Raw genomic sequence first — 22,901 nt, 5'->3', positions numbered from 1 at the left:
CCATACCATAAGGGACAAGGAAAGTGGGTGTGGTGGAACACTTCCATGGTCCTGCAGAGAAACACAGCCCTTGAAATTTGCCCCAAATCACACAAAAGGTCACCTCAGAGTCAATATATTCGCTCTAACCATGAAGCCCAAAAGGAGGAAACCAAGTCGTGCCAAAATAAGGAGCCAGCTCTGTTCCACCTGAGGGACCACCCCTTGGTCAAACCAGCACCAATACTGGTTGAAGAAAAACAATTATTAAAATATAAATAATTGCCCAAACAATATTATCTGTCATTGCAGGAAATTATAAAGTGCAAAAAAAACTATAGCAAGTAACATGTTTGGCTCTATGGAATAAACACAGGTGTAGATCCGATGCGAACACATGTGCATGCTCTATGTGCTTCATAAGCTGCGCTGCAGCGCACTCCTTTCACCTACTGCTTGTGTACACTGCCCACACCTTCCCTGATGGTTATTTCTAGAACAAAAGCTTCTTTTCAAGTCTGCATGGTACATAAATTCTGCACTCCCCTGTCACTGGGTCTACAGGGCATCTACAACCCCGACAGAAAGCTTCAAGTAGCATCTCTCTCTAGCACCTTGTCCGACAGTGTCTCCACCCTATCAAATCTGTGGTACTTACGGCAAACTCCTCGGGAGTCACTTTCAAGACGTCAAAGACGACAGCGTCGTAGCTCTTGCTAGCATAGTCGCAGCTCTGGCCCTCCAGCGAGTCTGAGCTGCTGCTGCCCTGTGGAGAACACAGACGATGGCATCTGAGTGACTGGCATGGAATCATTGCTCCCAGACCTCGAGCAGAGGGTGCAAGAACGACAGAAAAGAACAATGAAAGAGCTCCCAGAACTTTACTTAGCACTTTGCGCCACTTGAGACACGCCACATGTCTGACCTCATCTCGTTCTCAAGGGCACCCTAGCTGTGCACACCATTACTGGCCCCATTTTACAGTAATGGAAGTAGAGGCATCTCAGCTGTGAAGCTGCTTTCTTATCTGACCTCAAAACATAGACTATCAGTTACCACTCCTGCTTCTGGCCAGCAGTATAGACATGGGGGAAAAGCACAGGGCTGGGGTGGAGGGGAAGAGGTTGTAGCTCAGCTTTGGAGCACGCATGAGACCATGGCTTCCATCCATCTGTAGAGCCTGAAAGAGAATAGTAGACCTGGGCCATTTTCTCTTGGAGAGGAACTCATCACCCAGTGCACCTCAGAAGGCCTTAGGGGTAACCACTCAGCTTTGCAGGTCATGTACAAGTCACATTTAGAAGTCTTTCTTGTAAAGGATTCTGCATCCTGCCTGTGAAGAATGGGGGTCCCATAAAGAAGCAAGCTGAATCTCCTCAAGGATGGCCTATCTCATGAAACCCCTCACTATATGGATCCCAGAATGCTATACACATTTGCTTCACATGTCCAGGTTTGGGAATCCAACAGGCTTACCACCCCAAATTGTGTCATCTTCCTAAGTAGTTCTATACACCTAAACTCCTGAAGAAGGAGTTAGTGGCTTCTGTTTCCCTCAATATCTCACAGTGTAGGTTAGAGAAAATATTTTTATTAATTCTTCTTTACTTCATTCATTCCAAAATGGCTAGATCTGAAAAAACACTGCAATCTTACTGAGACAAGAATGTTTTGGGCTAGCTACTTAGGAGGCTGAGATCTGAGGATCACAGTTCAAAGCCATCCTGGGCAGCAAAATCCATGACACTCTTATCTCTAATAAACCACTAGAAAACTGGAAGTGGTGCTGTCGCTCAAGCGGTAGAGCGCTTGCCTTGAGCTGAAGAGCGTAGGGACAGCGCCCCCCCCCCCCCGAGATCAAGCCCCACGACCAACAACAACAAAAAAAGAATGTTTTGGGGCCAGAGAGGGAAGGTAATAGTAACCACTGGCAATGGGAGAGTGAGAGGAAGAGGAGCAGGAAGGTAACCTGCCAGCTTCAGCAGGCCTGTGTTATGAAGATGTTCTTACAACTCAACTCCTAGTTATCTTTTTTTCTACTTATTCTCTCTCTCTCTCTCTCTCTCTCTCTCTCTCTCTCTCTCTCTCTCTCTCTCTCTCTCTCTCTCTCTCTCTCTCTCTCTCTCTCTCTCTCTCTCTCTCTCTCTCTCTCTCTCTCTCTCTCTCCTCTCTCCCTTTTGCCCCATTGGCAATCCTAAGATTTAAACTTGAGGCTTCATTACTAGGCAAGAGCCACACACCCTAGTCCCTTTTTGCTTCAGTTATTTCTCTGCTTAGACGTTGTGTTTTTGTCCAGGGCCAGCCTCAGATTTTGATTCTCCTGTATTTGGCCTGCAGAGTAGCTAGGTTCAAATCTGGGTTATCCATGGACTGTGATCTTCCCAGTCTCTGCCTCCTGAATAGCTGGATTTACAAGCATGCATCACCATTGCTGGCCATAAGTGGTTTTAAGATGAGGCAAACTACAGTGCTTAAGAGCTCTATAGACAGATGTACCTAGATAAAATGCCAGCTTTGCCTGGGTTGCCATCTGATTTCAGGCACATGCTCTCATGTTAATGGGTCTCACTTATCTGAAAAATGGTGATATTAAATCTATATCGCAGGGTTGTAGTATGGGTTACCGAAATAAGCTGAGAAGGCAACTCCATGATCCTTCTCCCTGGGAGATGTTGGCTCAAAAGGCATGGGGCAGGTTCAGAATGATTATTTTAAAAGCTCCATTGTGGGAGGGACAACCCCCCTTTAGAATCTGAGTCAGAGTAATGCTGAGAAGTCCTAACAAGTGCTCTGGATGGGCACGGATTAGCACGGAATTCCATCTCCCCATCCTTCATGCAGACAAAGATCTAGAAGTTATTCTGCATAATCCATCCGCTTCCAGAAAGCAGCTCAGTCAGGCTAGCAGAGCTGATCTCTTCCAGGACAGCATGCCATCATGTTGGGGGTAGCAGCTGGAGAGTCAGGAAAGCCTGGCTTAAACCCATGCACTGGGCCATCTGTGGCATCCAAAGCCAGCATCTTTACTTCTCTGCACCTTAGGTTACTCACCTACAAACAGGACTAAACAAAGGTACATAACTAATTGGGTTGCTGTGAGCATGAACGACTGAGACACATGGAAATAAGTACCTGGAATATAGTGAGCACTAAATTAAGGGTGCACATGAGTGTAAATGTGCCATGCAGTCACCAAGCTTTACTGGGCACTCTAAGTACATGAATAAATTCATTCATTCACTCATCATATTACTGAGTACCTAGCATGTGCTAGGTATACATATGGGACAGTCAGCTGTCCCTCGGTAGCTGTACATGATTGTTCATAGCTGCTGCAGGACACTGAAACCTGCAGATGCTTAAGTCATTTGTGTAAAATGGCCTCCCATGGCCTCCCTAGTATCATCTCTATGTTATTTTATAATACCTAGTCCAATTTAAATGCTAATAAAGAGTTGTTAGATGGGTGGGAGAAAAAAAGGGTAAGAGAGATTGACTGAAATATAGTATGAGTATGTGTGGAGATATAATAATAAAATTGCCTCTAAAACTAATATAAACTAATTTTAAGAAATCAAGAGTTGTTGCACAGTACTGTTTAGGGAATAGTGACAAGAAAAATGTCTATACATGTTCAGGACCATATAATTTGTTTCCAATGTTTTTAAACCATGGTTAGAAGACCCCATGGATTCAGAGAGCAGAATGCGACAGTGTATATATGTATACTCGTATGTATACATGCAATACACACACAGGTAATGAAAGAAGTTCCTTCTTTTCTAGGTGGAGTGTAAAGTATATATAAAAACAGAAACCTAAGCCGGGTGCTGGTGGCTCACGCCTGTAATCCTAGCTACTCAGGAGGCTGAGATCTGAGGATCGCGGTTCAAAGCCAGCCCGGGCAGGAGAGACCGTGAGACTCCTATCTCCAATAAACCACCAGAAAACCGGAAGTGGCGCTGTAGCTCAAGTGGTAGAGCGCTCGCCTTGAGCTGAAGAGCTTAGGGACAGTGCCCAGGCCCAGAGTTCAAGCCCCACGACCGACAAAAAAAAAAAAAAAACAGAAACCTAAGTTCTTTTCCTGTTTTTTTTTCTTTTCTTTTCTTTCCTTTTTTTCCACCAGAGATACTGGGGCTTAAACTCCTAGCCTTACACATTTGTCCTACCATTTGAGCTACATCTCCATCCTAGAAGGGGAAGTCTATTCCTCTAGCTACCACTCTATTTCTGAGATTTCAAGTTCTACAACTTTCCTGTAATACCATTGTACCTGCCTCAAACACACGCTATACAAAGAGACTAGTATAATCAAACGTTGCTCCAAACGTATTCACTGATTATGATGATGATGATGTTGTTATTGTTGTTGTTGTTGATGATGATGATGATGATGATGATGATGCAACTTTATTTAAACTATACTGGCCTTGCTGGATAATTTTTTAAATACCTACAAGCTTGATTTCAAGATTAGAGATCAAAACAAGGGCTTTTTTGAGAGTTTTATGGGAAATAAACTAGTTGCAGTTACTGGCTAGTTATCCAACATCATTTCAAAATCCCTGCTAGATAGGTGAGCTCAGGGCCAACACTGTATCACAGGAGCTGGCATTCTCCTTAGACACAGAGGCACCAGGCCTCAGATGACACCTGTCCTCCCCACATCTATTCCATTACTGAGCTTGGAGTGCAAGTCCCTAAGCCCTGCACAGGGGCCCGGCCCAGACCACCAGGCCTTTACAGCCATTTCCTACAGAACAAGGTAAATAAGAACAGGGGCCAGCTGGAATGACTTCAGTCTGACTTCATTCCAGAATGTGCGACTTATTTATAATCGGCAGCAGATTTTCCTGGGAAAGCTCTGATCCCTTCTTGCCACCAAAATGGAATGTGGTACTTGCCATGGCTGGACTGGACAGGTATTTGTTTTTCTTTGAAGAGAACGACTTCAGAAAACACACTGATCCGCAGGGCTGACTGCCTCCCAAATCTCACGCCTGGTGTGAACCAGGGCTGGGCATGCTAAGAATGGCGGTATTCATGCACCGGCCCAGCCAGCAGGCTCCTTCACCTGGCCACCCGGTCCCCGCAGCCTCCATACCTGTGGAGTGGCAGAGGTGACTGACACGCTAGCCATCAGACCATTCTTCTTGTACATAGTCTCCAGGCCGCGGGGAGCTTCAGGGCAGCCTCTGTCGGTGACATAACCTGCCTGAGAGTCAGTCCTGCAAGGCAAAGGGGCTCATAAAAACCAGGCTTCAAACCCAATGGAACCCTCCCAGGGGACAGCTGTGCTGACAACTGAAGCCAATCACCCAGGGGACACCTTGAGAGAAAGGTCATCAGCGGCTGGTCTTCAAGCTAACTATGGCCCACAGGGGCAGATTGTAGAGCTTGTACAGAACTCAGTCTATTTTAAATTAATTACCAACATCTAAAAACTGGAAACTTTTACACAGTACTCAGACTCTGGCTTTTCTGGCAGCATGGGTCCATATCTCTGCCTGGCAGCCATTAGCAGGACTGAGCAGTGGCTGCCCTTGCATTGTGGCTTGCAGTCCCACCTGGCCTGCGCAACCATTTTCTGACCATGCCTAGCCTTCACAGGCAAGCAAGTGTATATAGCGGGGGAAGGGGCAAAGGAGGAGTGAAGACCAGCTGGTCCTGCTCCCCTGGCACCTCACTGCTCCATCGCCCCAACCCAAATGACAGCTGACCCCCACAAAGCACTCATCATGTACCATCTAAGCCTCCTACCACTTGGAGGGAGGTCCTGTTACTATACCCATGTCCTGCAGGGGGAAACTGAGGCACAGATTGCCTTTGCTCATGCTGTGCACATTGCATCATCATTCAAGACCCACTCCAAATCCAGTCTGGCTCATGTGTCTGGACAACACAGTGCGGAGCAGGCTGCTCCCACACCACATGTACCATCACACCACAAGCATCCATCACCACAAAACCCAGATGCACCACCAACAGCACTCCAGCAGGAAAGTGACCAGGAAAGGAGGGAGGATGGGGAATGGGGGGGCACAGGTTGGAAGTCTACTGCAATTAACCAGGCAAGGGAATAGGTCATAGCTGAGGTGCTTGTTGTGGGGCACTGCCAGACAGATGTGTGTCCTTCATCAAGAAAGGAATAGGAGTGACTCCGTTTGTAGGGAAAGATGATGAACTGGACTCTGGACACACTTAATCTCTGGAGGATGAGGAGGTCAGTCCTGGAGGGCAAGACCTCATCCTGGGCTTATCAGGGAAGATGCAAAGTGCCAGCCCCCTTGATATGTCTCCATCTCCCACCGCTCAGACATAGGCCCCAAGAGCATGAGAGACTCGAGTCCAACAGACAATATGATGCCATAATCACCACTTTACCCTATATATCTCCAACTGTTCTCTTAACTATTCCGAATACTGGGTAATTTACTTAACAAAAAAAAAAGACAAAAAAGAAAGAACAACTGTCCAGGTAAAGAGGAAAAAGCTGAGCTAGAGAACCTAAAACCTCTTCTATGAGTAAGGAGCAGGAATGGGCTGAGAGCGTTCATTGCTTAATCAGTTTTTCCCAGGAAAAGGCATGTTCCCTGCCACCAAAGATCATAAATTCATGGCTTTCTCTGCTTTAAAAAGTTGCCACATCATTAGCTGGGCGCCAGTGGCTCACACTTCTAATCCTAGCTACACAGGAGGCTGAGATCTAAGAATCACAGTTCAAAACCAGCCTGGGCAGAAAAGTCCTCGTGAGACTATCTCCAATTAACCACTTAAAAACTGGAAGTAGCACTGTGGCTCAACTGGTAGAGTGCTGGCCTTGAGTACAAAGAGTTCAAGCCCCACAACTGACTGAAAAAAAAAAAAAAAAGAAAAGTAGTGACAACAAAACCTGCCATCTCTCAGGAAAGAAAATATATGAATGGGAAATGGAGCTGTGGCTCAAGTGATTGAGTATCACCTTGGAAAAAGCCAAGTGAAATCAAGAGGCTCCAAGTTCAAGCTCTAGGACAAAAAAGAAAAAGAAAGAAAATGAAAATATATTAATACCTAATAAAGGAAATACAAATTACAATCCCAAAGACCTACTACTTCACACTCATTAAGATTAGAACACCAAAATTAGAACTAGAATTAGAACACCAAAATCACAAACAGGGGCTGGGGATACAGCTCTGTGATAAAAGTGTTACCATAACATGCACAAACCCTGGCTTTGGTTCCCAATACCACAAAGAAAAGAAGAGAGGAAGGGAGGAAGGAAAGCTAGAGGGAGGGAGGGGGAAAAAAGAGACCATTCCAAATGTTGGCAAGGACATGGGAAAATGAAATTCTCATACACTGCTGCTGGAAGGCAAAATGGTACAATAATGTTGGAAAATGATCTGGCAGTTTTTTTTAACAAAGTTAAACAAAACAGTCCAGCAATTCTATTCCTAGGTATCTACCTAAAAAGGATGAAAACATATATCACAGAGGAATGTACAGAATGTCTACAGCAGCATTACTCATAACAGCCTAATGTTGGAAACCATTCAAATGTCTATCAGCTGGCAAATAAACTGTGCCATATATCCATACAATGAAATAATACTCAACTATAAAAAGACATGAAATACTGATGCAAGCTACAACAGGATTAGACCTCAAAAATATGATTTGTGAAAGAAGTCAGATCCAAAGAATGTATGATTCCATCTTAGGAAATGTCCAGAAAAGGCAAATTTAAAGAGACAAAATGCACATAACAGGAGACTACACATGGACACAAGGGTGTTTGGGGAGTGATAAAAAATGTTTTAGAACTGGATGCTGGTGGCAGGTACACAGCTCCAGAAACTTCAAAAGTATGACATTTAAACAAAGCACTCAAAGCTATTTCATGATGATGATTCAACTTGAATGTTTATCATTAATCTGTGAAATAACCAAATACACATCATACTAGCATATGATAGGGGAGACTGTAAGATTAATTAGTCCTGATATTAAGCACTGAGGATTTTCCATGCAGAAGACAGGATGGTGAAGAACCCATGGAAAGTTTCTCGGTTAAATAGACCTGACCCTCCAAGAGAAACCCCCATGACGGGCCCAGACTTCAAAACAGAGAGTCCAAAACCTGAGATGGAAAGTCAACCCAGCTCAAGCACTCAGAAGCAACTCAAGACTAGGTCAGGCCCCCTGAACTGTCTGAAACCAGACTAAATGAGAGAAACAGGCTGGGCTTCTAAGTCCAACCCAGTCATCCATCCTAAGCCAAAACAGAGCAGCTTGAAGGGAGACAGCCAGCTCAGCCTAGCTCAGCTCAGCTCAAATAGGATTGCCACAACTAGGTCAGGCCTAAGCGTCACTACAGAGGAGTGGAGAGGGGAAGACAGCCGGGGTGACCCACTGTGAGTGGCTGTACCCGCTCAGCTCAAGGCTGAGCAGGGCTAGGCTCCCACCCAAGGGTATCTGGCTTGTTGGACCTCCCCAAGGGGAGCCAGACCTGGAGTTCAGCCTGCTTAGCCGCCCCAAACCAGAGGTCTCACGCTTCTTACTTGTCCTGTGTTGAACATGGGCATGGCAGCTCTCCGCCCTCTTCCTTGACACCATTGGCTACCTCCCTGCTTCCTGCCTGAAGGATGCCACTCGCTTCTCCAGCACCATCTGTTGGCACACGTAGGTGCCAGGTGCCACCTCTCCACACTCCAGCAGCAGCAGCAGGAACGGTGAGCAGCACTGTTCAGGGAGAGGCACTGGCTAGGCATTATGTTTTTAGCTTATTTAATCTGTACAACACCCCCAGGAGCTAGAGACTACTTAGATTCTTAGGAAACTGAGGCATAGGTAGGTAATTTAATGTACTGCCATTTAGCGCTATGACCAAAGCATTCAAATTCTGCCATTCAACCCCAGTGTCTGCTGAACTCTCAAGCACCCCTGACACCGCCTCCCAAGAGAGCCCAGGTCACACGTGAAGAATGCTCTGTCCACCCCAGGCAGGTGAATACTTGATCAAGGTTATTACCAGTAGCAAGGTTATTTCCAGTATTAGTCTTCTCCTCCTCCAAGTTTTGTTTTGTTTTTTTTTGGGGGGGGTCCGGTCGTGGGGTCTGAACTCTGGGCCTGGGCATTGTCCCTCAGCTCTTCAGCTCAAGGCTAGTGCTCTACCACTTAAGCCACAGTGCCTCTTCCGGCTTTTTTCTTTTTGCTTATGTGGTGCTGAGGAATCAAACCCAGTGCCCCATGCATGCAAGGCAAGCGCTCTACCACTGAGCCACCTTCCCAGCCTCTTCAAAATTTTTTTTAATCCATTCTTTTCTTTTTTCCAACAAGTTTCCATTTATTTATTCCACTCTCCTTCCCTAAAACAAACAAAAACTTAGCTGTAAATGCTCAAGAACAGAGGCCAGCCTTGTGAAGCCATGGGCTCTGCCGCTGGGAAGGGGATTCCCAGCTCTGGGCTCGAGTCTGTGAGAGTCCCAAGCCAAGCCAGGGGTCCAACCCACCCCCGCCTCCCAGCTGTGGCCCCAGTCCACCTACAGACCAAGGATGGCAGCCACTATGTGTGACCCATTAAGGCAGCAGCTGGAAAGAAAGACCAAGCGCTTGTTTCCGATCTGACTCCTGCGTGTCTCGCCACTGACAGAAACAGCCTAATTTATGGGCAGAGACTCTCAGACAAGTGATATTTCACATGCAAAGAAATAACAGGACCAAGTAGAACAGAACATCCATGCCAGGCCAAGAGAAACCCCCACCCATCCATTTTTGGTCCTGAGGCTCACAGTCCCATAGCTTCTGTATCATGGCACAGACTGCCATGAGGGTTTGGCTGGCCAGGCCCTGCCCAAAGCACCATTTCCCTGCTTCAGCAGAGGGTCCTGAAGATGGAGAACTGGGCCAGACAGACTAGATGAGGGTAGCCCCCTATTCTCCTGAGAACTCAGGACACACTGAAGCACCGGTCTTTGGTAGTAAGCCAAGCTGAGGCACTGTGCCCACAGGAACCATGTGGAAATATTCTTTGTCCATGCACCTGAGCCTGGCAGGTTTATGACAGAGGCAGAAGAACCAGCCTAGGGCAGAGCACCAGGGCCTTGGAGGCCTCATGGAGGGCTATGGGTCTTTTCTGGAGGCACTTGGAATCCTTGGGCACTCAAAGGTTCTAAGCAGGGAGTGACCTGCACAACTTCTCAAGCTTGCTTTGGTTACTACGAGGAAAACAACAGATCTAAAGTCACTGGACACTAGAAGGGGAGGACTAAGGCCTCAAGCTGGCCTAAGTCTGCACCACACCGAAGCCCTGTTTTCCCACCCTCCCTCTGCCTCTCACCTCTCACACACGTGTGCATACATGCACGCACATGCATACACATGCGCACACGCACCCCCTTGCTGCTAATACCTCCCTGGAAACCAACACACAGCAGGAGCAAAAACAGTTCTCATGATGTAACTTCTTAAGAACGTGGCAGCTATATCAGAACCACAGAACAATCCCACGTCGCTCACTGCTCATGACACAGTCTGGTCTTGTGTGTGTGGGCTCCCAGAGAGGGAAAGGAAAACCCCAGATGCAAGCTGGTCTCCTTCCAAACTTTCAGACTCTCCCCCAAGGTTTCAGGCTCAGGAAACCAAGGAAATGGCCTGAGACCAGCTGATGCAGACCCTACAGAGAAGGCTAAATAATCACTTTTTCTTAAGCCAATGTGGGCTGTTTCAAAGAAAATATACACACCAGGCATGTCCAATTACAAGAGAATGATTTCTTCCAAATGTTGCAGACAAGTATGAAAAAGGATCCCCCATGCGGAGAGGAGCCACATCCCCAGAGTGGGGGTAGGGGTGCCGTCTTGGGTCATGCACAGAAGCTGTGACGAAGACAAATGGGAAGGAAATGGCGCTCGTGTCTGGTTACACACCCACCAAATGTTATATCCACGTTGTGAGTCACACGTGCACATGCACACACACTCTCTCTCTCCTCTCTCTCTCTCTCTCTCTCTCTCTCTCTCTCTCTCTCTCTCTCTCTCTCTCTCTCTCTCTCTCTCTCTCTCTCTCTCTCTCTCTCTCTCTCACACACACCGTCTGTCTGAACCCTGTTCACAGCACCCTGGACTTGAGGCGGCTGACAGGGCCAGGGAGAGCAGAAGCATCTTTGTTTACGGAGCTGAAGTAGAGTCCAGCTTGCCAGACAAGCCCCATGTGCAGGGCCCTAGCAGCAAGCCTGGCCCTAAAAACTGAAGCTGTGGTGGTACCAGTGGGGAAGGCTCATCCCCACCCCAGTAACTTTGTGAAGTTTTAAAACAAAAGTGATACACTAGATAAAAGGCATAAAGTAACCACACACTGGTAGCTCATCCCTTTAATCCTAGGTGCTCAGGAGGCTGAGTTCTAAGGATCATAATCTGAAGCCAGCCTGGGCAGGAAAGTCCATGCACCCCCACTTCCTTACCATTTTTCCTTTCAAAATGCAAATCTGAGCCAGGTGGTCGTGACTCATACTTGTAATCCTGGCTACCCAGGAGGCTGAGATGTGAAAATCTCAATTCAAAGCCAGCTGGGACAGGCAAGTCCCTGAGACTCTTATCTCTAATTAACCATCAAAAGGAGGAAGAGGAGGAGGAGGAGGAACAGTAGCAGCAGCAGTAGCCATGGCTCAAGCTCAGGGGCAGCATCCGTGTCCTGAGTTCAAGCCCTAGGATTGACTCAAAACAAAATGCAAATCCAAAACTTGAATGGACACTATAAGGGTTCATTTTCCTGCACTTAAAGTATGCAAGCCTATTCCTTTGCTCAGAGCCTTTTGCTAGTGAGCTGGGTGCTGGCCCAGCTCAGATGGGGTACTTTATTCTCCTTCGCAGCCCGGGCCCTCTACCATAAACATTTGGCAGGTCATGATACACGTTCCTGGGCCTTCTTGACTAACATCATGAAGCCAGGTCCCTGAGCAATAATCTTCAGAATGAGCAGCAGCCTGATGCTTTCTATTGGAAGAGGAAGGAAGTTGTCTACAAAAAAGCAAGGCCTGGTGCGACTGGGGTGGGGGGAGTGTGGAGTGGAGATGGTCTCGACAGTACAGAAGAAAGCCTGTTAGGAATGGAAACTGTGTCCCTTGACGAGAACCTGGAGCAGGGGGCAGTATGGGGCTTCAGGGGTCTTCAAGAGGCATCCCACATTCCACAGGGCACTGCAGGTGTGTAGGGTGGTGTGAAGGTGCCAAAAATGGAAAGGGACAGATGACATTTTCACTTCCAGATGACAAAATGTGTCAATATGTTTGCTTTCCCCCACCGCAAATCATGTAGAAATGTCAAAAAGAAATTTTAAAAAATAGAGCCAGGTGCCAATGGCTTATGCCTATAATCCTACTACTCTGTCTGTGAGTCTGTGAGACTCTTATCTCAATTAACAACCAGAAAACCAGAAGTGGTGCTGTGGCTCAAGTGGTAGACAACTAGCCTTGAGCTGAAAAGCTCAGGGACAGTGCCCAGGCCTAGCACCCAAGTCCAGAGTTCAAGCCCCACAACCAACCAAAAAAAAAAAAAAAAAGTCAGAAGCCCGGTGCCAGTGGCTCATGCCTGTAATCCTACCTACTCAGAAAGCTGAAATCTGAGGACTGAGGTTCGAAGCCAGCTCAGGCAGGAAAGTCCATGACACTCTTATCTCCAGTTAACCACAAAAAGCTGAAAGTAGAGCTGTGGGTCAAGTACTACCTTAAACACAAAAGCTCAGGGCAGCACCCAGGCCCAGAGTTCTGTCAAAAAAAAAAAAAAAAAGTAGGAAATCTGCTGCAGCACTGAAATAGAGGAAAGACTAATATCAACGAAACAGTATTTCTAGGTCTGAAGCAAATGGAAATAGATTGAAGGAAAACTGTGAGTGTTAGAAATCCGGTCATAAAATCAACCATTTCCTCTGTACTAACAATAATCTGCTAGAAAATGTAACAGCACAAGAGGCCACTGACAAAGGAGAAAAGTGCTTAGAAATACTCAATAGTCAGAAAATTACAAAATTTTACTAATAAAAAAGATATAAAGGAAAACCTTTAATCCCAGAAAGAGACAATAGTGACTTTAATGTCATCAACTATCCCTAACTAACCTATCAACAAAATAAATGCAAGTTCACTCCCATCCTAAGGGGATTCATTTTTGGAATCAAACAAATTGATTCCAAATTTCATCTGAAAAACAATTTAAAGAATAGCTTAAATGTGTTTTTGGGGGGAGGAGGGGAGGGAATATAACGAGAGGAGTTTTGTCCTGCTAGGAAGCCACAGTCCATAAATGGCACAGAAGGAGAAGAGCAGCTCAGCCGGGCAGAACACAGTCCAGAAAATAGGATCAAGCAGATATAAGGATCAACATATGATCCAAATGGTATTTCAAGCATTAGAAGAATGGACTGCTCTATAAATGTTGACCAAACAACTTACTATTCACTCGGGGAGGGAAGAATTTATTAAAAACCTTACCCAACATCATAAGGAAGAATAAATATTTGATGGATTAAATATTTAAATAGACAAGTACAACAATATTAATGCACTAGAGGAAAAACAGATGAGTATGTTTTTATAATTCTGGAGTGAAAAAGTCCTTCCCAAGGGTGATAGGAAAGCCAGCAAGCCAAGGAAACCACTGGCAGATTTGTTTGTTTTGGGGGTTTTGTTTTGTTTCGTTTTTCTGCAAGGTCAGGGATTGAACCCAGGGCCTCATGCGTGCTAGGCAAGTGTCCTGCCACTGAGCCATGCCCCAGTCCTATTGACAAACTTAAATACATTAAAAACTTAAGACTTCTGTAAAGGAAAAAATATCATTAAAAAAATGGTACAAAGAATGGAAAAGGTGTCTGTGATGTCAGTGATGAGGAATTAACATCTTAATGCAGAAGAATCCCCAGGGATCTCTGGCTGGACATTCTGCAGACATAGGCTGTGAGCTGAGGCTGGTCCTCCCTTAGCCTCCACCATTTCCTCAGTAAACCCAGGGTGGTGTGAGGACTGACCGAAAGGCTGTATGCCACGGCCCAGAGTCAGCAGGGGGACTACCAGACAGGCAGCAGGCACATTGCAGGATAGCCACTGCACAGCTGCCTGTGAAGGCTGAAAAGCATGGAAACCACAGAACGTGCCACCATACAGCCAGTAGAGTGTGCTGGCCTAAGAGGAAGGATGCTGAGCACAAGGCAGAAAGGAAGAGATACTTCAGTATTTACTGGTGGAGAAAGGTGGTCGGGAGCTTGGGCAGAACCACTCCATTCACTCACTCAAACAAGTGAATGTTAGGTACTGTCCTGGGTGCTAGAGATAGAGAATGAGGACAGAAGAAAACCCTCTAGGATGAGCTAACGAAGGAGAGATGATAATAAATCACTCAGCAAGTATGCAGTATGTCAGCAGGTGATTTGTGATAGAGAAAAAAGTAAGGAAAGACACAAGGTTCCAAGATTAAATGAGGGAGAGGCATAGGAAGTGTTCACTGAGCTGGGTATCTGTGGCTCACACCTGTTATCCTAGCTACTCAGGAGGCTGAGATCTGAAGACCGTGGTTCAAAGCCAATCCAGGGCATGAGACTCTCCAATAAACCACTCAGAAAATGGGGAGTGGTGCTGTGGCTCAAGTGGTAGAGTGCTAGCCTTGAGCTGAAGAGCTCAGGGGCAGCGCCCGGGCCGAGTTTAAGCCCCATGACTGACAAAAAAATAAAAATAAAAGAAGTCTTCACTGAGAAAGTAATGCTTTTTTACAAAGGTTTTTTATGATATTTTGACACTCCTGTGAACAAATAGAAGTATATTCACTAAACCTCTTAATATCATTGCTTCTTAAATGAATCACTATACAACACTTTCATTTTCTATCTTTTGAACACTTAAATGTTGTCCGATTTAAAATATGACTGGAAAATGCTTATAAGCAACACAATATCTAGGAGAGAGGAAACTGGGCTACCTCGAACATGCACTTCTCTCAGTGCCTGCTCATGGGAAGTTGGGGATCATGTCTGGTACTGCAGCACCATCTGGTGGCCAGTATTATAAATGATCAATTTCTTCCACAGGATTGTATGAGTGTGTAAAAACATAGCCACTATGGACAGGGACAGGAAACGACTAGAATATCAGGGTCCTGCTGCAATTTATTTAGCTAACTGGAGTTTTTGATCAGGTCATAATGTTTGTTTTTTTTCTTATTAATTCTATTGTTGATGGCAACTGACAATATGTATTTGTGCAATGTAACAGTCATGGGACAGCTGAATGCGATCATCACTGCACAGACATAGGGTGACAGGGGAGCTGGCCATTTGCACACACAGCTCTCAAGAGACGGAGATTTGTAAAGGAGTAGCGAACCCTACTTGCTTGCAAGAATGGACCTGTTTCAGTGGGAGAATCTGGGGTAAGACTGGCTGGGATGGACAGCCTCCTCCCCACACTTGATGGTTAATCTGAACTTTTGCCAAAGCCCAGCAGTGACTGAGCCATGTCCTGTAGGTCAGCAGGAACTAACTGATCATGAAGCTGCTACCTGGAATATGGCCTCCTCCCTCCGTTCTCAGACTCCAGTCTGCCCTGAGTACTCCCACTGGGTGCCTCCGCTTAGCCCTCCACAGCAGCTATCACTTGTCACTTATACAGGAAACCACTGCTTTCACTGCTCAGTCATGACTACTGTCCACCAAGGTTCAGTCTATCTCAGTCACCTCCAGAGGGAACTGCCTTAGGAACTCACCAGTTCTGGGTGTGAATCCTGGATATGCTGCATCTAAGCTCCTATTTTCCCTCATTTGGCCATTATGGAAATTAACTAATAGCAGCTCCTGGCCATCAGGGGGATCAGGGTACCACGTACTTCTCTAACAGCTTCCTATGTGTCAAGTTCCTTAACTGGAGCCACTCTATGAAGGAAGTGCTGGTCACCAGCGCCTGGCCCGGGGCTATTTCATCCAATTCCAGAAAAATAACTATGTTCTCAATAAAAATAAGTGAGCTACACCCCATCCCCCAGCCTATGAATGATGCTTAAGCCACCCCAGCACCTATCTGGTTCCAAAACAAGATGCCAGGACAATAGTACCAAAAGCCTAAGAGGAGAGGGTATTCTGGCAGCAGCTGGCTTTCCAGTGGGACTCAGGCAGCAGGTAGAGGAGCAGCGTGGCATATGGCTTGGAGCCCATCCTGGAGGGGCAGGAAGCAGCACTCCTGCCCAACTCATGCACAACTCAGATGGAAACTGCCATACAAGTGGGGTCCCCACTAAAAGTGAGCAACCTTTTCAACAATCCTGTAGCCTGGATTCCCCACCAGGAGGAAGAGGAGGAAGAAAGCATGATATGATGCCAAGTGTGGCCAGGATCCCAAGAGGTTAAACTAAGTTTAAGGAAAGGAGAGTTCCTGTGAGCTAGGGTAGGAAGAAACTCAATGCCAGTGGGGTAGAGGCACTGATGGTAGACAGGTCCTTGAGGCTCATGATCCCATCTCGTTTGTCTTGGTTTTCCTTTACCCTATTGTCCCAGGGCCTACCATATTCCCCCAGTGAGGAGCCCTCTCTGACTAGGGGTCTGGGTGAGGGACTGACCTAGAGAGAAGAGGGCTTTGTGGGCCAGCACAAGAACCTAGCTAAGGAAGACAGAGAGGTGACCTAGCTGTGGGGGAATCCGATCCCTTCAGAAACAAAAGGGTGGCAGCATGGCAGGGTGGCCTCCAGCATGCACACAGAGGGGGCAGAGACACAAAGAAAGGGAAAAGCCCTGATGTGAGAACCGAGAAAAGACTCCAGAGCCAATCCACTCGGCCACTACAACTATATCTGAAGTGATGAACTTACAAAATGGTCATTTTTGGCTCACAGTTTGACCAGCTATGGTCCAAGATGAGGTAGCCCAGTATTTTGACATGGTAAAATCACCTAGCAGAGCAAACTACTCTCCTCATGAGACAGGAAGCAGAGCAGGAATGGAGAAGAGGCCAGAGTCCCACAACCTCCTTCAAGGACATGTGCCCAGTGATACAAGAATTACCCACTAAGGTCCCACATCCAAAAGTTCCTCTCCCAACAGCCTCAACCTGGGAACCAAGTCTTTTAACACATGAGTTTTGTGAGACTCCCATCTGCACCTAAGCCTGTAGCCTCCCACTGCATGTGACCCCCCAAACCATGTGTACCCCTAGACTCCATATGGCGAAGGCTCTCAAGTGCAGCCCAGGTACCAGGGCACATCTGGGGCGGCCTATGCAGCATGGCCACCTGCTCAAAAGAGCCCAGGTCAGCAAGGCCTAATTCACTGGAAACACATGTGGGGCTTCACACCTCCAGCCAACTGCCACCCCCCTCTCCCGACTCAGCCTGCCTCTTCCCAACAGTATCATGCTCAGAGCAGGGAAACAATCTGATTTACTCTGATGGTCCACGGCCCAGACTTGTTTTTCAAAGCTCAACCAGATCAGACAAACTAGAGTGTTACAAGATCTGATTTCAACCTGTTCTTTGAAATGTCAAGGACTTTTCCCACAGTCAGTATCTGCTACTACCATCATGAACCTGTCAGGTGGCAGCACCTGTCCTAAAATCACAGGAATTAATCCTTGTTAGTCACTGTCCTCCTAAACCGCCGTGGCCTCGATCCAGTTTGTCGGGAAAATACCAGCTCCGTGGAAAATGTACTTGGCAGGCTAAGTAAACACTGGACCTATGCCTCAGGTGCCACCCAAGGCCTTGGATATGTCCCACAGGAATGCCCCTGCCCTTGGTGCACGGGCAAGGAGGCAAGGCCTGCTCTTCATCAGCTCCTGCTGGCCTCGTGACCCCATGCAACTCTGCGTGCTGGGCTCAGTGCTAGGTTGATTCCAAACCATGAAAGTGCGGGGCCACAGAAGGTGGGTGTCCAGCGCTGGTGTAGGTCAGATTTCCAAAGCAGCTATACCAACTTGTAGCACTTGAAGATTATGATTGTCCCACAATCTTGCCATGATGATATTATCTCTTTTTTCCTTCATTGTAGCTACTCTGGTGGGAGGATCACAATTCAAAGTCCACTCAGGTAGAAAAGTCTATGAGATTCCATCCAACTCTGGGGCAGACACAGGGTCTCAAAATAGACAGTAGCTGCTCCTTTTTCTACCTTTCTTTCCTTTATTTCCCCACAGAAACATTTAAGAATGAGAAAAGACACTTTTTTAAAAAAATTGAGATGTAGTTTATTTATCCTAAAATTTACTCTTTCAAGCCATAGGATTTGGTAGTTTTTAGCATATTCACTACATTGCACAACGATCACCACTATCTAATTCCAGAACATTCCATCATCCATCTCCCAAGAACACCCTATACCCTAACCCATAATCAGTCTCTCCCCATCCTGCAGTCACTCATCTACTTCCTGTCAATGGATTTGTCTTCTAGACACTTCATCATAGCATATGAGGACTTTTGTGTCTGGTTTCTTTCACTTGGAATGTTTCAAGTTCATCCATGTAACAGTGTGGATCAGTACTTAATTTTTTTGCTCCATGGTAGAGTACTTGCCTTGCATGTATAAGGCCCTGGGTTCAATTCCTCAGCACCACATAAACAGAAAAAAGCCGGAAGTAGCACTGTGACTCAAGTCATAGGGCACTAGCCTTGAGCTGAAGAGCTGAGGAACAGCGCCCAGGCCCAGAGTTAAGGCCCCATGACCAACAACAACAACAACAAAACTATTATACAGAGCTCTAGGGGAACATATATGAACATTCTGTTCATCCATTCATCTCACAGGTATTTGGGTTGTTTTTTATTTTGACCATTATGAGTACTGTTGCTATGAACATTCATGTACAGGGTTTTTTATGGGCATATGTCTCAGTAAACACGTAGGAGTAGAATGGGTCACATGGTAACTTGATATTTAACATTTTGAGGAATTGTTGAACTTTTCCAGAGAGACAGAATTGATTTAGATTTGCACCAAGGAAACTTGTCCAGAACAGTTTGAAAAAATGGTACCGGGGGGGGGGGGGGGTACTGTCATAAAAGTAACCAAAGGTAGGTTCACACCTGAACAGTGTTTTGGTAGCTTAAAGATACGTATCCAGAATACCGGAGTGCATAGAGTTAGTTTGGAATTATTTTCCCCCAGTACTGAGGCTTAAACTCTAGGCCTTGCCCTCTAGCTAAGCTTTTTCCCTCTTCTAGTTGTGCCACAAGTCCACTTCCAGCTTTCTTGTGGTTAACTGGAGATAAGAGTCTCATGGACTTTCCTGCTTGGGCTGGTTTCAAACTGCAGTCCTCAAGTCTCAGCCTCCTGAATAGATGAGATTACAGGCCTGAATTCCTACTGCCCAATAGTTTTCAAATCTTCATAATTCACATCTACATAGTTCTTTAGAGCATAGAATATGTTCATATGCATGCACTCTGCTTTGAATTGGAATTTTGTACCTGCTTTTACAATTAATTATGGTTTATTGTTGTATCTTCGGAGAATTACTATTCTATCATCAAAATCACAATTTTTTTTTTGGGGGGGGGGGTGCGGTCCGGTCATGGGGCCTGAAGTCTAGGCCTGGGTGATGTCCCTCAGCTCTTCAGCTCAAGGCCAGCGCTCTACCACTTGAGCCACAGTGCCACTTCCGGCTTTTTTCTTTTTTTGCTTATGTGGTACTGAAGAATCGAACCCAGGGCCTCATGCATGCAAGGCAAGTGCTCTACTACTGAGCCACCTTCCCAGCCTCAAAATCACAATTATTTAGAAATCGTTTTGTACTGGAATGGCTCCACTGTCACTGCCAGTCCTTCACTCTGCCTTGCCATTCTGTCTTTCATTCCAGTTCACCTCTCAGCTGCTGGAGCACTCCTTCTAGCGGATTTTCCCTAGGAATGACATCTAGGTACACACAGACATGCCATGCATCACTGAATGCATATCATCAAATGAGGACTAAATCCAGCTGGCTATAAAGTTCATCCAAAGGCCACGCTACTCCACTGCTCCCTGGCTTTGAACCGCAATCCTCAGATCTCAGCCTCCTGACTAGCTAGAATTACTGGTATGAGCCATCAGGGCCCAGCCACCATCACTTTTTGAAGCATTACTCTGTGAAAGTTCCTTTGTTAAAAGCACCTTGACATAAAACATGCCACTGGATGCTTCTAATAATTCTCTAAGGTAGGTATTATCAATCCTATCTATTTAAAATGAAAAAATAGGCCCAAAGAGGTTAAGTAACTTGTCTAAGAAGAATTCACAGTCAGTGGTGGTATCCTCAATGACAGTGAGTATTTGGGCAAAGGCAGGAGTTGAAGTCTGTATTCTGAACTATTTTTCACACTGTCCCACAAGAGCTGATAGCACTTTAAGCTTTGTACTGGTCCACATGCTCCCACCACCCTCCTGTACCTTCTTGCAAGCTGGTCCTTCTGTTTTCCCAAGTGTTGCTTTCTCCTCAGGAGCAGGGGGCTTCACCACAGAGGTGGGCTTTGGAGATAAGGACAGCTACTTCCCTGGGATGATACCTGATCCCACCTTATTCCTTAGCTATGGCTTTCAGCACCAGGGTCAGGGCCTCTGACTGCACTCCAAGGTCTCTGGGCTCCAGGAAATGGAAGACCATTTTCCCACTGACTCTCACATGAAATAGTCACCACCAGGTTCTGTAAGCTGATCTCAGTGAGTACTTAGTCGATCAGAAGGGGTCACTTTTGCCAATTTGGTCCCCACGAGCAATCTGGGCAAATCTCATGTACTCTGAGACCACACCCCTGAGTTCTGAAAACTCTACAGCAGTCTTCTCTCTGCTCTCCAAGCACAGAACACAGAGAGGGCTATGATGCACCCTTGAATCTGAGGGCTTCCCATCCCAGATCACATCAGTCCAATCTGAGTAGCTCTATCCCAGGTCCTCCAATGGTTCTGACCAACTGCCTCTCCTAGGATCTGATGTACACCCTCCTGCTGGGCCTGAGGTCCATACTGACCCCCACAATGATAGACAGGGTGTGGGCAACTTTCCTGCTCAGGATGTAAATATTTAAAGTAAAGGGACAGTGACAGAAAACTACAGTGATTTACATTAGGTATGTGAGGGGGAAAAATGGCTACTGCAGGAAAGAATTTCCCAGAGCCTTTGTACACACCAATGAAAGTGATTTCTCTGCAGAATCAGGATTTGATTGACTGATGAAACAATGTATGAGGCTGACTGTGACACTGTTGCCCACAGAGGGTCTGGCCCAGGGGCAGGAGTGAGGCCCTGCAGGGAATTAGGAAATAGTGGTACCTGTACCTTGGTCTTTCCTATAGTGCTTTTCATCCTGCCCCCTCCTCTGGCCTTTGCACTGTTTCCTAAGATGTCCTTCATAATAATGCTCCCAGGAGTGTTGCCAGGATCCTCTGCTCAGAACACAACCTTCACGTGTAATCCTATCACCTATGACCTCATGGGCCATCTACACCATCTTCTCAAGGATGATCCAACACTACCCTCCAGCCAGCAGCATTCAAACCATGTGTGAAGATGGCCACCTTCCTTCCCGAGGCCACAAAGGAAACTGATCAGATGCTCCAGGTAAGAGCAAACACATCTCTCAACCCAGATCTCTCTCTGAGCTCTGGACAAGCAGGCCATTGCCACTGGAAAGTTACAAGGTAGCCGGACTCAAAATGGCCAAAACCAAACTCACTCTCTTTTTCATGATTATGAGGTGTCTCAGCAGATACAGGAAGTTGCTTTCCCACAGACTTACAACTTCATTGCATTTTAAAGAATTTATTGTTATAATAAAGGTGATGTACAGAGGGATTATAGTTACATAAATCAGGTAGTACATACATTTTGTCATCCCTTCCCTTATTCTCTCCCAGTTTTTCCCTCCCATCCCTACCCACAAATTGTATAGTACATTTTCAACACAGTGTCTAGTGAGTACCACTGCTGCATTTGTTCACCCTTTTTCCCTCCATTTCTGGGCCCCTTTTATCCTCCCAAAGACAGAAAAATGAACAAACAAGACAAAAAGAAGAAAACAAAACAACAACAAAGAAAAACCTCTTGTTTCCATTTCCTGGAGTTTATGTCAATAAGCTTATTTCAATACTTTAAGATGATTGAAGGCACATAGGCATTGCACCTCCACTAAGAGTATCCCCTTTGGGATTTCACTGTGTGTGAATGCCTTGAGTCCTGTATTATTTATCATGCCCTGTTGTATTTCTGAACTAGCTTCCACATATGAGAGAACATGTGCTATTTTTTGAGCGTGGCTTACCTCACCTAACATGATTTGTTCTAGGTCCATCCACTTCCCTACAAATGATATATTATTATTCTAATGGCTATGTAAAATCCCATTGTGTATAGTTACCACATTTTTTGGATCCACTCATCTACTGTAAGACATCCAGTCTGTTTCCATAACTTGGCTACTGTGAATAGTACAGCAATGACATGGATGTGCAAGTGTCTTTATTGTATCCTGGCTTATAATGTTCTGGGTAGACACTCAGGAGTGATATGACTGGGTCATAGGGATCCTCTCAACTTCTGAACAATTCTCCATCGACCACCCTGCCTCATGCCCCTCTGTAAACATATCCAAAGCTGCCTTCCATGTAAGCTGGCACCTCCTGCCAGCTCCTCCTCTTGCCCTCTTATTTGAACCTCACACTCAAACAGCACATGCTGCTGGGGCCAAAAAGCCAGCTCAACCCTTGCCCATACTCCTTATTGCAAAAGCTGGTGCCTTTCTTTAAGTTCTGGAGTCTTGTGTGGTCACATGAGCTCCCATTTCCACTGCTCTACCATTCCTGACACTGCAGCCCTGTTTACTGTCTCCTATGTCAAGTCATGGGCTCCCAGGGGCAGGAATGCAGCATCAAGCCCCCTTACACTCAGCAGATTTGTACTTAATGATTAAAAAGCACTAATGAGAACAAGATTTCCTTCTATC

The 22,901-nt window shown here is 46.1% G+C and overlaps 1 protein-coding gene across 7 annotated transcripts in view; it reads right to left on the bottom strand.

The window, feature by feature from the left end:
- Ralgps1 (Ral GEF with PH domain and SH3 binding motif 1) overlaps positions 1-22,901 on the bottom strand; it is a 247,886-nt gene that overhangs the window by 211,221 nt on the left and 13,764 nt on the right. For all 7 annotated transcript variants that reach the window (XM_070013898.1, XM_070013843.1, XM_070013853.1 and 4 more), the window contains exons 2-3: positions 5,084-5,207; positions 638-745 (exon numbers count right to left, since the gene is read on the bottom strand). In XM_070013898.1, coding sequence (XP_069869999.1) covers positions 638-745; positions 5,084-5,140 — 165 coding nt within the window. In that variant the 5' untranslated portion in view covers positions 5,141-5,207. The remainder of the gene's footprint in view (positions 1-637; positions 746-5,083; positions 5,208-22,901) is intronic.

The sequence above is a fragment of the Dipodomys merriami genome, unplaced genomic scaffold (assembly GCF_024711535.1).
Source record: "Dipodomys merriami isolate MVZ:Mamm:240054 unplaced genomic scaffold, mDipMer1.0.p SCAF_11, whole genome shotgun sequence".
Lineage (NCBI taxonomy): Eukaryota > Metazoa > Chordata > Mammalia > Rodentia > Heteromyidae > Dipodomys > Dipodomys merriami.
The sequence above is the reverse complement of the archived record's forward strand: the minus strand, read 5'-3'. Positions and strand labels throughout refer to the sequence as shown.